Genomic DNA, 16,977 nt, shown 5'->3' with positions numbered 1-16,977 from the left:
ACCACGGCAATGTGTTTTATTATGTTCAGCTCTTTATTGTAGTTTTCTGGCCTTAGTGGGACACTTAGTAGTCTGTAGACCATTGAGTTATAGGCTGCCAGTTTTTGAGAATATGGATGGTAAGATGTGCTATGGATGGTTTGGTCGGATGTCGTGGGTTTACGGTATATGCTATACTCCAATGTATTGTTGCGTTTTTCAAGAGTGAGGTTGAGAAAATTTATTTTGTTGTCTACTTCTTTTCCACAGTAAATTTTAGGTTCGGCGACATAGAGTTTAAATATTGGTGTAGTAAATCAAGTTGACGGTTGTTGCCATCAAATATTATAATAGTGTCGTCTACATATCTAAAGTATTTCAGTATTCTAATTACATGTTTGTTTTTGTCTGAAAAAATGAATTCATTTTCTATAATATTTAAATAGATTTCTGACAAGATGCCTGAGAGAGGGGAGCCCATGGCAAGACCTTCATTTTGCTTATAGAATTTTCCATTGAACGAAAAATAATTTTGGCCTAATATTTCCTTTAGGAGACATATTATTTCTTCTATGGCTTCAGGTAGGAGGCTTGAATTTTCTTGTAAGTTTTTAAAAACTAATTCGACGGTTTTGTCTATTGGAATGTTGGTATATAGGTTTGTAATGTCAAACGATGCTAAAATATGGCGTTGTTGAATGTTGAGATTTTTAGTTTTTTCAATGAAATTGTATGAATTTCTTAAGCTATAGTCATTTTTTAGGACAGTGTGTGTCCTAAGAATTTTCTCTAGGCGTTTAGCAAGTTTATAAGTTGGGGCAGTGGTGTAATTGACAAGAGGCCTGATAGGGACATTATCTTTGTGGATCTTAGGTAGTCCACTGAGTTTTGGAGCAGCAGGATTTATAGCTCTTAATTGTGAAATGTCTTTATCAGTAAACAACACTTTACTCTGGTTCATTATCTTCTTGATACGCCTCTGATAAGTAGTTGTAGGATCCTTAGATAACGAGGTAATATTGTTGTTAATAATGAACTCTACTACTTTATCATTATATTGAGCCTCGTACATTACAATCGTTGTGTTTCCTGTATCAGCCTTACACAGGATTGCATTGTTGGGTTTTGGATTATTGTTCAGACTTTTTAAAGCAACAATATCTTTCTTTTGAGACAAACTTAGTTTTGGTGTACATTGGTTATTTTTATTATTATTTAATTTTTCAGACATTTTAAACCTAATGACATTCCTATCCTCCTCTTTGAATGAATTATAACACACTTTCTTCCGATGCCTATATTGGGATAGGCCTCTCTTGGACGCTTGAGATCTTAGTACTGTTGACGGTTGATACGGTTATCCCAATGATGACCGAAGTTGAGATAATAAGAGCTCAGAGTCCCAGTTTTACCAGGGTATGTTCTGCGCCAAGAAGCTCGAAAATGACCGGTATGCGGACGAGATCGTAAAAGGCTGACACTGTGTAAGAGCTGATGGCTAAGGTAACACTCTGGCCTTCTCTAAAGAAATGTGAGAAACAATCCCAGGTCTGTTTTCAACCGAGTATAGTGGGTTTTAAGGGAATGGGCTGATGAATTCAGGAAACTCGTTGTACAGTTTGTACACCTGTACACCTGGTACCCCTGGTATGCCACACTCTAAAAATAAAGCTTAATCCCGTCCATGGGTATTTCCTTTGTCCTGTGTCCTTTGTTGTGTAGATTTGAAATATTTATAATCATATCCAAATATGGGAAAATAGAGAATTAATTCAGCTTCAACATTGGAGATTTATGAATAAAATGACAACTGGTAAACAAGATACAGTACACTTGATATTTGTCACTGAAATTTCTTGTCCCACGATAGTTGTCCTGAAATATCAAATTCCTCTCAACAGGGAAGTTTTCGATAACGTTTGTTGAGTTCGCGAAAGAAAAAAAAAATCACCATGGCCTCTTCCATTGAAATAACCTCTAACCCTGGCGTTGATCATGAATGCTTTATTGTACACTAGCTTTTTTTGATTATTCAGAAATAATTAGATGTCGTTGAGTGAGATTTAATCAAACCTTTCCTAAAAAATATAAGCTCCTACATCAATGCTTCTATGTTCACCTAGAACCTACGTGGTATAACTAGAACCTAGAATCTATATTTCAAACTCTTCGAGGGTGTCTAGCATTAAGCCTTTAAATTCAAATCTAAATTCGGATGTAAATTCAAACCATACTGTTAGTAGTTTTAATGATAATGCAGAAATTCTACATGTTTGTAAGAAAGGCTTCATGCTAGACACCCTCGAAGAGTTTGAAATATACAAAGCCACTAAATCCGACCCGTACAACATGCTCAATGAAAAACTTAATTATGGTTCAAACAAATTATTCAACACAGTCTTAGATCACTTTGGTAACAATTATGTTGGCAACACGAGTCCTGGAGGCACAGCTGATAAACGAAATGGAGTGGGGTAAATAGTCAGTCGTCGTCGACCAGTTCAGTGACGTGTGCCGGCCGGCAAATTATGTTAAATGTCTACCGTGTTCGTGTTATGTTTGTTTGTGTATTCAATGTATTTAAGATCTGACGACATTCAACGAATGTAATATTTTAACGTTCCGTTTTGATAATGACTACGCAGTAGTCGAAACTATAGTCAACGAATACCGACTAAGGAATTGTGGACGTCAAGGTACGTAACCTGTTATAATTGATTACCAATTCCGGAAGGCTTCAACATGAATAAAATGTGTGAGGTACCACATTTTAAGGGGGGTAAATCGTATTGCTAGTCAACAAACGCCATAACTCACCCGATTTTTATCCACAACATCCTACTCCTAGGCCTATGTGTTGGCCATAGCTTGGGCTATGGGCCAAAGAACGTAGGCCTACTTTTAATAACATTGAAGTACACAAACACACCCACAACTGAATATTTATTCATAATATCACTCCGTTTCACCAAACAAAGTTAAACCGACCGATTTTACAAGTATTTATCACCGACAACGACGACATAACCTCAAACTAGTGTTTGTTGATTGACGATGACAGACGATAACTAGACCGAATCCCCGATCAGCTGTTGGCTAGTTTCCAAAATCACCACTGTAGCGCCGCGGCCGAGGAAATCGGGATTTGAGCCGGACAAGATTTATTCGCTGTTTGGCCACCGACTAGCTCGCTAGAAGCCTCTTCACGAATTACGGATACGACTACACGACGCTACGATTTTACTACGAAGGTTAGCTAGCGTACTAGTTAGGCCCTTTTCACGTTTTACGTTATTTTCATTTCACGCAATTCTTAATCTATTATTCATATTCGCTTTATTAAAGTCCCGATTCGAATTGTCTGAATTTAATAACTTAACTTGAGTCTTGACCCGACTAGCGCTGGCTATCGTTTATTTAATTTTAATCAATTAGTTTCGAAATTATGATTTATCCGTTCGCTTCACAACTAATTATATCACGTCTAAATTATATCTCGTTTTTACCGTTTTAATACCCTGAGACTTGTCGTCTAAGTTCTAAACCCCGTCTTTGGCGGGTGAAAGAATCAAGTCTGGGAGTAGGCTGATTTGACAATCAGCTACGAATATTAATATTAAATCATATCACGCCAAATTATCCGTTTAGTATACTTATTTAGGCCCCGGCGACTCTGTAGGAATTGTTTTTCCACCTTTTATTCGATTTTATCTTATTTACCAACGTCTTTAGCCAGATAGTTTACAGCTTAATACGAGTGTTTATATCAAATTGGCCTAAGATTGGATACTCGTCTGCCCTACAGAGTCATTCTAAAAGTTGGGCAAAATTCTCCAAACACTTTTACGAAGGTTGAGATGATATAGCTGCAACTGGGCGTCTGCAGGATTTCCTGAGCGCTTCTAGAGCTCTGAGCCTTCGATTAAATTTAAATAAATTGATCAGTCAAAGCCGTGAGAACTTCGTATCGACCCCTGAATTTTTCTCGGCTCCTTCTGAGCACTCCGGGGAAGAAATTTGAGTGTGGCCGGTTCTAGGGGTAGGCCTAGCCTGACTTAGGTGAATACTAGGTTAAACCCCCCCCCCCCTATCATTTTGCGTCACAACTGTACGTACTGTTTACCATATGTTTTACTGGGGGAACAGCTGGAGCTGGTCTAGTGGTTAGAGCCGGGTTCAAATCCCACCAAATCAACAATGAACAATGGATTTTATTTATATGCTTATATATATATATATAGGTTTTACTTCTTATAAACTCTTTCCATTCACATGAACAGTTTGTCAGATAAAACAAGACACACATAAGTTGTTAAAAATAACGATTAAAAGAATATTGTTAAGTTAATTAAATAATTAATCCTATTACTTATGGTTTTACTTAATAGTAAACCTAAGTGAGAGTAGTGTGGAGCAGACTGTTATATTGGTTGACTAATACTAATCAATAAACCATCTTAGGCTAGGTATGACATGCCTCAGGCAGCACAAACTTAATTAGCAACTTACTCATTTACAGCAAGTCTCCATAGATGTAGATGTTTAGAGGGCGTAGTAATAGTAAGGTGTTGTAGTATACCATACTTGGTGTTTTCCAACATTTTAGAAGCTTTACTTTCAAGATAATATGATTTAAGGGTTAAGTTGTTAAACTTATTTTTATAAATGACCTTGATAGTTTCCTAAAAATTAACAATATTGGTTACAACCAGTGGATTGAATCAACCGAGTTACCAAATACCATTTTTTCTGTATTGAGCCCAAATCTCTCACATTTACTCAAGTACGTCGTGATCTCCCATCTCATCTTGAGCATCTTATATTTAATAGAATACTTCCAGCATCATCACCGGACACTTTTTTAAAATAGTTTGTTTCGATCTGGCTCCAACGACGCCTCTTCAGTCTTCATGCTCCTAATTCTAGCTTATAATATTCGACACGCCTTTATTCTTGCTGTTTAAGCATATTAACAATGTTGATTAAATTTTAAAATTGGCCTTTAACATGTTATTTATACGCCTAATTTCAACTACATTTGTACTGTTTACTTTCAGTAAATTATGTTACAGTGAACCAGTTAATTAGTATATAACAAACCTACGTTGAATAACTTAGGTGAACAAATAATTACCTCTTCAAAGTCCTAAACAGCATATAATTGAGAGATTATAAACTAAAAAAGACACGGTTTATTTGTAGCGTGACTTCGTTGCCGCAAGTAATTGCTGAACAGAGATCGATTAAAACTTTTTAACTTGATAATTTCTCCCAGTTTTTTTTTTTTTCATTAGTAAAATGTTTATTATTGATATAATTATATAATCACCTAACTCGTTATATATATATGGATTTTACGAGAGTTTATCATACAGGATATTCAAGTGGATTAATCTGCGTTTGACATTCAAATAATAACGATTGAATCCTCTCAGAGTATAATGATTGATTCCCTTGACAGTCAAACTCATCTCACACAACTGATGGAGTGGAAACTGATGAGAACAAAATCAGCTGATTGTTGAAAGGTTTTGCAAAGCCAATGAATAGACTCTTGACTGGGACTGCAGCTCAAGGGTTCTTCAACCTGCAATCAAAATATGAATAGGGACATTTTTTCGTGGGTGAATGTGGTATACCAATATTATATTTTCGTTTATTGTTTGTTTTCATTACAACGATTAACGCCTTTAAGAAATTATTTTTTTACATACTATTATTTACATAAACAATTATTATTTTTAATAATAATAGAGAATTAGATTTTGTTTTACAAGAAAGAACTACTAACAGTTGCGGTTTTACAATAAAAAAATAATCAATACAATCCAAAATACCATCCGTATTGGTATTCATATCTATCTATATAAATAAAATTAGAGTTTTGTCTGTACATTGCTCAGAATTATATATTTTTAGGTTATTTTTACGTCTTATACATTAAATAAGCAGAAACGAGTCTTATCTCAATTTCTGTCTGTCTGTCTGTCTGTCTGTCTTTCCCTTTGTCTGTAACACTCAAGATGGCATTTTACGCAATCTTCTCCTGGAAAACGAGAGTACCTATCAAGATCCAAGTCATTTTAATGTATTCACTGGATTGGTGAGATTGTCTTTAGCCATTAAAATATGGCCTCACTACTTTGTAAATAATATTACGAACGTTCAAAAATGCAGTTTTGTGCGATTTATGTCAAGTTTTCGTCCAATTTTTATTGCATAATCATCTATGAAATAACGAACAGCTGTTCGGATCAAGATTATTTTTCCTAGCTGTCACTGATATGTTTACAAATGTTGTTTACAAATACCGCAACCTTTTTCAATCACGTTTTGAATGCAAATCCCAACCAAGTGAGATTAAAAACGTTTTTCTTACATAACGGATTTAATTAATCGAAAGTGCAATAATATAGTGTAATAGTGTAACCGTAAATGAAATTAAATAACTATGCATCATCCAGTTCAGGAACCAGAGATTCTTTGTGTATAAATTGTTCTTGAGTTTTGATAACCAGAAAAGAAGACCTTGAATCAGTGTTGTATACGGCTGGGAAACTTCAATTTAATAATGATCGTCGCCAATAGCTTAGAAACATGGTTTCCACTCATTGACGGCGCTTCAATGGCGGTTGTGTAAAGTGTAAAGTAAAAAATCACAACCGCAGTGGGTGATTGTAACAGAGGTTTACGGATGATGCTAAGCTCGCTTTTCTAATGTGTTATTTTCTGTTCCTACCATTGACTATATATATATAGTCAATAGTACCTACTCACCGTGTGATGCAATCGCTGGACCATACAGCCAATAGGCCCATATCCCATCTCTTGGGTACGTACGCCTACCCAATTATTCATAACAACCTTTTCCACGACGATCCTTGATACCGGTACTTTTCCCTAGAATACACGGCCTACCTACTTAAGAAATAAAATTGCAAACGTCCAAAAACCCAACGTTGTGTGATTTTTGTCACATTTCCTTCTAATGTTAATAGATAGCCTTTACCAATCATTGTTTAGAGGATACGTAATCTATTAAATAACAAAAAGTTGTTTGTATGAGGTTGTTTTTTTTTTCAAACTGACACCGATAAATTACATTAAAAGTTGTTTACAAATAAAGCAATTAATGGGAAATAACTTTGATTGCCGTTTTAAAACGTTTTACGAGACAATCCAAAACCAAGAGATCAATAACCTCGGGACTTGATTAAGTCATATAATTGGTCGGCTGTACTATAGTTCTCAACTGTGAACGTTGGTTTTTGGTACCGGTTCTATTCCTTAGAACCGTTGGTACTGTTGGTAGCAGCAAGAATCATTTTTAAGTTCCAACACATCACTGTACTTTACAAATTAGTTATCGTTGGTGTTGCACCTTATTTATTATTACAGGCGTATTCAATTTAATTGATGTCTTAACTGTACAATTTTTGCTTTTTCTTTCTTGATTCCAAACTGTTAGTTTATGTTAAGAAAACGATAAAACTTAACGCATTTTAGTAAATCATTCATTCAGCAAACCATCATGAATTGTTTAAACGCTTTACGTTGTTTATGTATCAATAGTTCGTGGCCTATTTTGATAATTTGTATTATAAATTACCAATCTAAATCGTCTATAGTACTTCATTTCATATAGTAAGCCGTCATTTCGGGTCATCGTCGGTCCAAGCAAATATAAATTGTTATGATGAAATTTGATGACATTAACAAAGATTTCAGATACTAATTTTATAAGTACTTTGTTATGCTTAAAACGTAGCAAATTCCCTAATTAAGATCTGTATTTTTGTGTGTATGTCTGTTGGTAACGCATTAATGTCCTTATTTCTCAGTGTTTCACGGAAAGGACAAAAGCACCTTTATAATAAAAATGTCAACCCGAATAAAGTGTTAAATTGTGAGGTTGAGGTAGTACCTTAAATACTTTTAATCATTGTGGAAGGTAACTTTCAATTATAGGCCTACATTAGGGCTATGCCTCATAGATCTATAAAGCATTTTTTAGTTTAATCATTGGATTTAACATACGGACCAACACGACCCAGGCTAAATTTAATTTCAAAGCATTTGTTTTGGCTTGAAACTGTCAGATACTGTATTTGCGAAGGTTTATTTATAATAGTTTTGCTAGCATATCTGAAAATATGCAAACCCAACTTCTGTTCTTAATAATAAGGTTTCAACTGACTACAATAAGATCCCCGTGCGTAGAACGGGCACATAGCTAGTCATTAGTAAAGTCACATTTTATTTTGTAATACGAAAATTAAACACACTACACGTAAGTATAAGGAACATATGCATATCTCATTCCCCTGAAGGCGTCGCCCTCCTGAACTCCATTCAATTCTTCTCTGTCATTGGTCAACAGATCCTCCTTTAGGGTTCCCTTGTGGAACGCTCATGATGACCTCTCTTAAATCAACCGTTGCTTAGCGCATTAATAGCATTCGTTGTGACCACACAATTATTGAACGCAATCCTAGCTCATTAACTTTTCAAGGATATGATTAAGGTGCATACAGTATATAACATTTTGCATCCGATTTGAATAGGTCTGTACGTAACGATCATGTACTCCGAATAAAATATGCCATAAAATAAGATAGGGAACAGGTTACGCACCGTTGATACAACCGTAAAATCGAAGCATCACCTTCAGTCATGTCATTACAGGCTGTGGGGGATCAGAAGATCTCACTTGAGTCTTGATTTTACGTGGATTTGTAAAAGTAAAAACCTTGAACATTCCTCGCTACCATCAGTTGTCTTAATACGTTTTTAGTACTATAGGTACTGTAAGAATACAGATTATAACTTGAATATACAATGGTAAAATAATTACATCATATCATAAGGTTGAAGATTTGAATAAAAATACCTATCAAATAATCATTTTATGTCCATAATTAAATTTGATAAATATAAATGCTTAAATAACTTGCGAGAACATTAGTTCCTTCATAGTGCTTAGATCGTTTTAACATAACAGCTTCATGATAACGTAATTAATACTTAAGCGGAAAGACTTATTGTCAATTAAGAAAGTGTTTACTTTATTATGCTTAAAGAAAGAAAACGGCCAATTATAACGAGATTAATTTATTCCTTGGTAATAATAAAAGTAAAAGACTTTCAGCTAAATACTATAGTATTTTGGCAATTATACAACAGCGATGTATTAATTTAAAGTCCCAAGCAATATTCTATTTTAATTGCTACTGTGAACTAAAATGTTATTTATTACTGATATATTTATCTTATATGAGTACATATCATGAGAGATAGTGTTATACGATAATTAACTAATCACAATCTATAAAAAATAAGTTTTCACACACTTGTACTTTAAATGACCACTGCATATTGTTTTTACATGGAATTATTTACAGTAATCTTTATTCTTTCAAACAATTCAGCCATACCAATCAATCAATTAATTAACAATCATTGAGATGGGGACGCCGCCAAGGTGCGTACCCAAATATGTGTGAAGGATGAGTGTAGAATGGTGTGTGATGACCTGTGTAGCTTTGTTACTAAGATCAGCGGTTTCATTGGCCAGGATCATTTATTTAAAGCCCAATGATCAGGAAAAACTGGGTCCAGTTTCGAACCATCAAAAAGCTACTGACTTTTCTCAGGATCGAACCGGCGACCTTTTCATTACTAGGCGAGCACTATAACCACTCAGCTACCCTAATTGGTGTTGTGACGAACTTTCGGAACGGAGCGGATTTGCAGCTTGCACACTTGTCCTTGATAGCAAAGTCGTAGCTGGGTTTTTGATTCCAGGGGTCGATGTTTAAAAGGGGTTGGAATTGGCTCAGAATATTGGCAATGAATCACAAGATTCCCAAATGGCCCTGACTCATCACAGCCAAAGGATAAACTTGGATTGCTGGGATTTCTCTAGCACGTGGGACGGGTTGCTCGGATTGCTCTAGCACTCAGGAACGGATTGCTTTGATTGCTCTAGCAATAAGGACGGATTGCTTGGATTTCTCTAGCAATAGGAACGGATTGCTCGGATTGCTCTAGCAATGGGGACGGATTGCTTGGATTTCTCTAGCAATAGGAATGGATTGCTCAGATTTCTCTAGCAATAGGAACGGATTGCTTGGATTGCTCTAGCAATAAGGACAGATTGCTCGGATTGCTCTAGCAATAAGGACGGATTGCTCGGATTTCTCTAGCAATAGGGACGGATTGCTCGGATTGCTCTAGCAATAAGGACGGATTGCTCGGATTGCTCCAGCAATAAGGACGGATTGCTTGGATTGCTCTAGCAATGGGGACGGATTGCTCGGATTGCTCTAGCAATAAGGACGGATTGCTCGGATTGCTCTAGCAATGGGGGCGGATTGCTCTAGCAATAAGGACGGATTGCTCGGATTGCTCTAGCAATAGGGACGGATTGCTCGGATTGCTCTAGCAATAGGGACGGATTGCTCGGATTGCTCTAGCAATAGGGACGGAATGCTCGGATTGCTCTAGCAATAAGGACGGATTGCTCGGATTGCTCTAGCAATAAGGACGGATTGCTCGGATTGCTCTAGCAATAAGGACGGATTGCTCGGATTGCTCTAGCAATAAGGACGGATTGCTCGGATCGCTCTAGCAATAAGGACGGATTGCTCGGATTGCTCTAGCAATAGGGACGGATTTTAGGAGAGTGCACCTCCCATGAAGTGTCCTGGGCCACTGCCCGGGAGCGAAAGAGACTGAGGTCCCCAGCTGCCACGGTTTTATGCGAAAATCTGGTCCACCTGGAGGGGGAAAGTCGCGCATGCGCAGAAGTGCGTTTTTGCTCAGTTGCAACCCAGCTGTCATGGAGAGCTGAACGGTTCCTAAGTTAACATAGAAACAAATGGGGATTGAAATTGAGGTTATGTTCGGCGGATAGGATCAGGAACTGGCATAATGGTATTGGTATCGATGGTTTCGGGCGGCGGAAGGAGATGTGGAGCGGCGGAAGTGCTCTTGGGCGGCGGAAAGGAGTCGTAAGGTAAGGAGATGGGTGGAAGTCGTGGCGGAAGGATAGGTAGGGCCACGGAATGCGATGTGGGGCGGCGGAAAGGAGACGTAAGGTAAGGATATGGGCGGAAGTCGTGGCGGAAGGATCGGTAGGGCAGCGGAAGGCGATGTAGGGCGGCGGACGTTGACTAGGGGCGGCGGAAAGGAGACGTGGGGTAGGGAGATTGTCGGAGATCGTGGCGGAAGGATCGGTAGGGCAGCAGAAGGCGATGTAGGGCGGCGGAAAGGAGACGTGAGGTAGGGAGATGGGTGGAGATCGTGGCGGAAGGATCGGTAGGGCAGCGGAAGGCGATGTAGGGTGGCGGACGTTGACTAGGGGCGGTGGAAAGGAGACGTGAGGTAGGGAGATGGGCGGAGATCGTGGCGGAAGGATCGGTAGGGCAGCGGAAGGCGATGTAGGGCGGCGGAGGTTGACTAGGGGCGGCGGAAAGGAGACGTGAGGTAGGGAGATGGGCGGAGATCGTGGCGGAAGGATCGGTAGGGCAGCGGAAGGCGATGTAGGGCGGCGGAAGTTGATTGGAGCGGCGGAAAGGAGACGTAAGGTAAGGAGATGGGCGGAGGTCATGGCGGAAGGATAGGTAGGGCAGCGGAAGGCGATGTAGGGCGGCGGAGGTTGACTAGGGGCGGCGGAAAGGAGACGTGAGGTAGGGAAATGGGCGGAGGCCGTGGCGAAAGGATGTATGGGGCGGCGGAAGGTGGTGTGGTGCGGCGGAAGTTGACTGGGGACGGCGGAAAGGAGTCGTAAGGTTTAAGGAGGCAGGAAAAAAGTATCTTGAAAAAATTGGCTCGTTACAGTGTACGGTTGTTATGATTTGATACTTTATATCAAAACCTTATATAACTGCTATAGTAAGCCGCGTTTTGAAAAAATGTGCAAAGTACGTAAAAAAATATATATTTTAAGTAGGTATAGAACATTTGAAAACAAACTGTTAGAAGTGTAATTTTGAAACAAATGAATTCATATTACCGTTTTCCCAAAGTATTATTGAGCAAACCTCATGAAGGAATATTAATTTATTATTCAGCTGAAACATTCCCATAAATGTATAAAAGTACGTATTATATTGTAATTCGTTTATATGTTGAAGGCATTCGTTTAACAAACATTTAATATTTGGTTGGAGGTTCCTAAATTATGCTAAGCATAATAAAACAATGTTTTAGTATTTTTATTGTGGTTTCCAATAAAAATAAGTTAGCATCCAGTTCACATAAAATATTTATTGCTTGTGTTAAACTGAAAGAATTTATATATTTCTTTATTTATTTAAAAATTGCTATGGGAAGGATGTTACATAATTTTATTTTGTCTTATGATCTAAAAAGGTGTTTTAACACCTTTAAGTCTTATGGTTAATACTGTAACTGCTCTTATAATTTTTAATGTAAAATATGAAGCAGTTTTAAACATATTCTATAGTAAATTACAATGTATGGACTAATCGAAACTCTATACACTTAAAGCTGTAACATTATAAAAGGAAATAATCATAATATAGTTGTAGCTAAATATTTGATTTGGAAATTGTAAACAAACGTGTAATGATTTTGTATAATATGTAAATTAAAGCCAAAACTACAAAAAACATTAAGTCTACATAAATTCGTCATAAAACTATTCATTTTGATGAAAAGACAGCTATCACAAACTACCTAGGTTTTTCCATTCTAGCTTTAAAGTTCACAACTTAATTATAGGTCTAAAATACAGTATTTCAAATTATTTTTGCACACTGAAACTACATCATTTTTACAACCTGAGAATAAAAACTGAAACCATTGTTGTAATTGATACAACAACATCATTCTTTGACAATCTCCGATATGTATAATTTTGTATTGTATTTTTGGCCAGTGGTTAAAAAAGGGAAGTAAAAAAGATCGGAAAAGGGAATAAAAAAGCGGGGAACTGAAACATGGCCAGTAATCATCAAACATGTCCAGAAGCTAGACATTTACATGAACATGCGTCAAACATAATCTGTTCTAAATGTACGTTCCATGTAGTTACCGCGAGAATGTGAGATATTTTAGAATTACTTGCTCTCCTTGTTGTAGACTCAATGCAAGATGCTTTGTGGAAAATAAGGACAAAGTTATTAAAGTTTATTTCTATTATGTTACCTTAATTTGGTAATTTCTCTCTATGATACATTAGGAGCTTCGTAATTATCTGTCATAAAATAGATTTCTGTAAAACATAGTCGTATTGTTTCATTTGTTTGCATTTTTTACGTTGACAACTGTTGTAATGAAAATAAAGTTTGAAAATTACCTATATCAGTGCTGCTGAAAGTTAATGTTTTTTTTTTTTTTTTTTTTTAGAACAGTGCTTTACATGAAATCATTGACTATTTGATGAAATGTTCATCATCAAGCCACATTTTATCTTATATCTTCTTGTCCATATCGTTGATGGTTATTGTGATGACGCTCCAAAATCTCAGGGCTAAGTAAGGGATTTTCTAACAACTGAGTATTCTGCTTTTTAAAAATAACTTAAGATTTAAAACTGTGGTTTCTTAACCAAAATAACACACTCGAACCAAACTCAAGATAGCGTATGATTACTGTATGATATGTTTAACCATTTGTTTCCCAAATGTAAAAAAGGAAATGTATTGCTTTCGACTTTCGTTTTAACTAGCTAACATATGTTTTAACATATGGTGGACAATATTGTTTGTCTAAATACATTAAATTAATTAGCTTTGTCTAGAAGAAGACATAGAACAAATCTAAATTAGGAATTAGCTTAATCAAAACCAGCATTAAGACTACGAATCAAGCTTAAAGAAAGAATGTTGCAATCTCAGATGAATAAGATGGAGCGTCTCTTGGTACTTTCAACTATTAATAATTACTGAAGAATAATCTTTAATGTAACAAATATAAGTTAACCAGAGGAATTATGAAATATAATATTCGAATACATGGTACAAATGAAATAAAGCGTACATGGTCCATAAAAAGTATAACTTATATGTATTTTAATTTTAAGGTTTATTTTTGCGATTGTAGTTTTTGTAGTTTGTACAATTGTATTGTAGCTGCACAACACTAAGGGCTTCATATTTAATGTTCAAAATACAAAGCTCCTCTTAGGAAAATAAAAAGCACATTGGGGATTCTATGTTTTTTATGGACATATCCGATTCTCCTCACTTTAAACTATTTTTTTCTATCTGTAGATCATTACAAAATTTTCGAGTGTAGGAGTTTTGCCAACGGGTATCAGGTAGAGAGGGTCCCCATCCGTGAATTCCTCATACTGCGGAGTTTTGCCAACGGTTGTGGGTTGCGCGAGAGGGGGAGGGGGAGAGAGAGAGATTACACGTCACCGTGAGGGTGGCTTCCGCTAGGGGTGGTTAAACCAGGCAGGATGCTGACTGTGTTCAAAGTAATGCAGTTATGCACCTCTGACTGTGAAAGGAAATGTATTGAATTTTTAACCTAACCTAACCTAACCTAACCTAACCTAACCTAACCTAACCTAACCTAACCTAACCTAACCTAACCTAACCTAACCCACTGCGACAAGCGCATAACTGCCAAGCGTAGACAACCCTGACAATCGCTCTCCCTCCCTCCCTCACACCCTTTCTCCCACCACCACCGTTGGCAAATCTCCGCACCAAGAGGTGGCCGAAGGCATCCCCCCATCTACCTGACACCCGTTGGCAAAACTCCGGTACCCAAAATTTTCGCCCGCTTAGAATCATCGAGAGAAAGTGCCGTAATCTGACCACTAGATAATCTTCTTCTTAAAACTAGATCTTACACCGCACATAGTATTAAATGTTATCCAATGGCGTATATAAAACACTTCCATTTCAAGTATCTGCTTATAAATTGTTCAAAAAACAAAAAAAATAACTCTGATAGTAAAATCCATTACAGATTCCTAACAGGGTTGATTGTTTGCAATTGCAAATCGGTGGAAATTGCTTTATTTCCCGTAAAATCGTTTGTTCTACGGTAAATTGAAGCTTTTCGATTACCGGATTGCATTTACGCACCATTGCATTGCAATTAAATGCATGTTTTTTAAAGAATTAAAAATATTCGAGATCCCTGGTAGATGTGGAAAATGGATGGAAAATGGATGGCTGATTTCTTCATCCGTTTCTACTATCCATTGATGTTTGTTTTTATGAGTCACAAGTTGGTTTTAGCTATTGATTTTCATTTTGTTTTATTTTCTGGCAAGAATGTTTCTCTGTCCTGTTATTAACTAATTACTTATGCAAATTTAGTATACGTTTTGCTGTAAGGTTATTGTGGTGACAATAATAATAACATTTACCCAAATAACCCATATCTATGTTTTGTTACGTATATTGAATAATAATGTTTCTTAAGGCATATTACTGTATATTTAGCTTTATATGCTTCATAATCTAGGCCTACTCAATATATTCTTGTCCCTGCTATCTGAAGAGGAAAATCACATCAATGTAGAACAAACAATGCTAATTAATGTTACAATGCTATCTTTATTATGCAATCGTTCATTTAACTGCCACAATGGAATAGCACGGTTTTTGTTGGCATATTTTAATAAATCTTTGAGCGATTGCCAAATAAAACTCATTTATACAACTAGTATGAAAACTAGTATGTAACGAAATGAAGGTAAATTAAATATATATTAAGTTAATCTATAAACAAAGGAGGTTTTAAACCATAGGACGTGTGGTGTAATTACCAAGACAAATAACGCTCTAGAGACTTGTTTAGGTTAATCCTAAGTTATGTATTATTAAGTTAGCTTCCAGCTTACCTATGTGATAAATTAACCTTTGCGGGGATTTAATTTTACGAAACTACGATAATCCTTTTACTGTGATTAAATTTTACGTGAAAAGTTTTTTGCATCAAACAAGTAATTGCAATTTTGTTGAAATCCCTAAGTTTTATGTAACATGACTCCCCTACCTCTGTACATAATATAAATTAAAAGCAAATATTAACGATTGTTAAGTACTTTCCTAATTAGAAACACAATCCATTATTATCTTTTTTTATATAATAAATAGAAAAGTACCTGAAGCTATAACATTTATCTATAGTGATCATACTTAACGTCGCCTGAAGCTGTATCTAGGTTAAATTCAAGACAATATGAACAAACTAAAAATTAAGAATTTCCAACACCTTTCATGACTGTTTTTGTTATACCACATAATAATGCTATGATATAATTTTCTCCTTATCTGTTCTGAGTATTTACAAATTATTCAGTGTCGTACAATGAGTCAAACAGTGACGTTTGAGAAGAGTTGAACTTCAGGAATTAATAATGCTTAACTTACTTGATGGTATTGCTTGGCAGGAGTCGATATTTTACTCTTCGTACTTGTATATTGTTTTAACAATTAATTCAGAACATCTTTGAATTCTTATAACATATGTAACACTATTCATTAACTAGCATTACTTACTACTAAAGGATCATCAGTAATATAATAGAACTGGCTGCTTCCATAGTATCCTATGTTCTAGTTTAGTTTTAAACAAGTACCTATTTATGTTAGGTGTTTAAGCTTGATTAGCTTTGTAACTATTTTAAGCTAGTTACTTTATTTGTTTCAACTGTATAATTTTTCAAGTTTATCCTAAGATCACTTGAACAATAAAATACTAAAATATTCATTACGTATAGTCCTGTAATTATTATTCTCGTACTTTTAAGTTACTTAAACAATCTGGGTATGCTGTATATGAATGGTAGGTTAAATATAAAGATGTTACCTTTTAGAATGACCGTAGAAGATTTTTACTGACTTATATTTTGTTTCTGTATCCAAGAAAGAATCTGAATTGTGGATATTTATAGGCATGCGCTGTGGGTGCGATACTCCCTGGTGTGGATTAATGTCCGCACGAGTGAGTACTACGACTATCCGCAGTACTATCCTGATAATTGGACCAATTCCTATATACCAA

At 36.2% G+C, this 16,977-nt stretch overlaps 1 protein-coding gene across 1 annotated transcript; it reads right to left on the bottom strand.

Moving 5' to 3' along the window:
• Window positions 1–10,843: 10,843 nt before the first annotated feature.
• LOC128995615 (proline-rich protein 36-like) lies at window positions 10,844–11,590 on the bottom strand. Its single transcript, XM_054420633.1, has one exon. It carries the CDS (start codon window positions 11,588–11,590, stop codon window positions 10,844–10,846), a length of 747 nt encoding a protein of 248 aa, XP_054276608.1.
• Window positions 11,591–16,977: the final 5,387 nt, after the last annotated feature.

Source organism: Macrosteles quadrilineatus, unplaced genomic scaffold (genome assembly GCF_028750875.1).
Source record: "Macrosteles quadrilineatus isolate MER2022 unplaced genomic scaffold, UCM_ALF_1.0 Scaffold_5__1_contigs__length_97177068, whole genome shotgun sequence".
Lineage (NCBI taxonomy): Eukaryota > Metazoa > Arthropoda > Insecta > Hemiptera > Cicadellidae > Macrosteles > Macrosteles quadrilineatus.
Note: the sequence above shows the minus strand (reverse complement) of the source record. Positions and strands in the feature narration are given on the sequence as shown.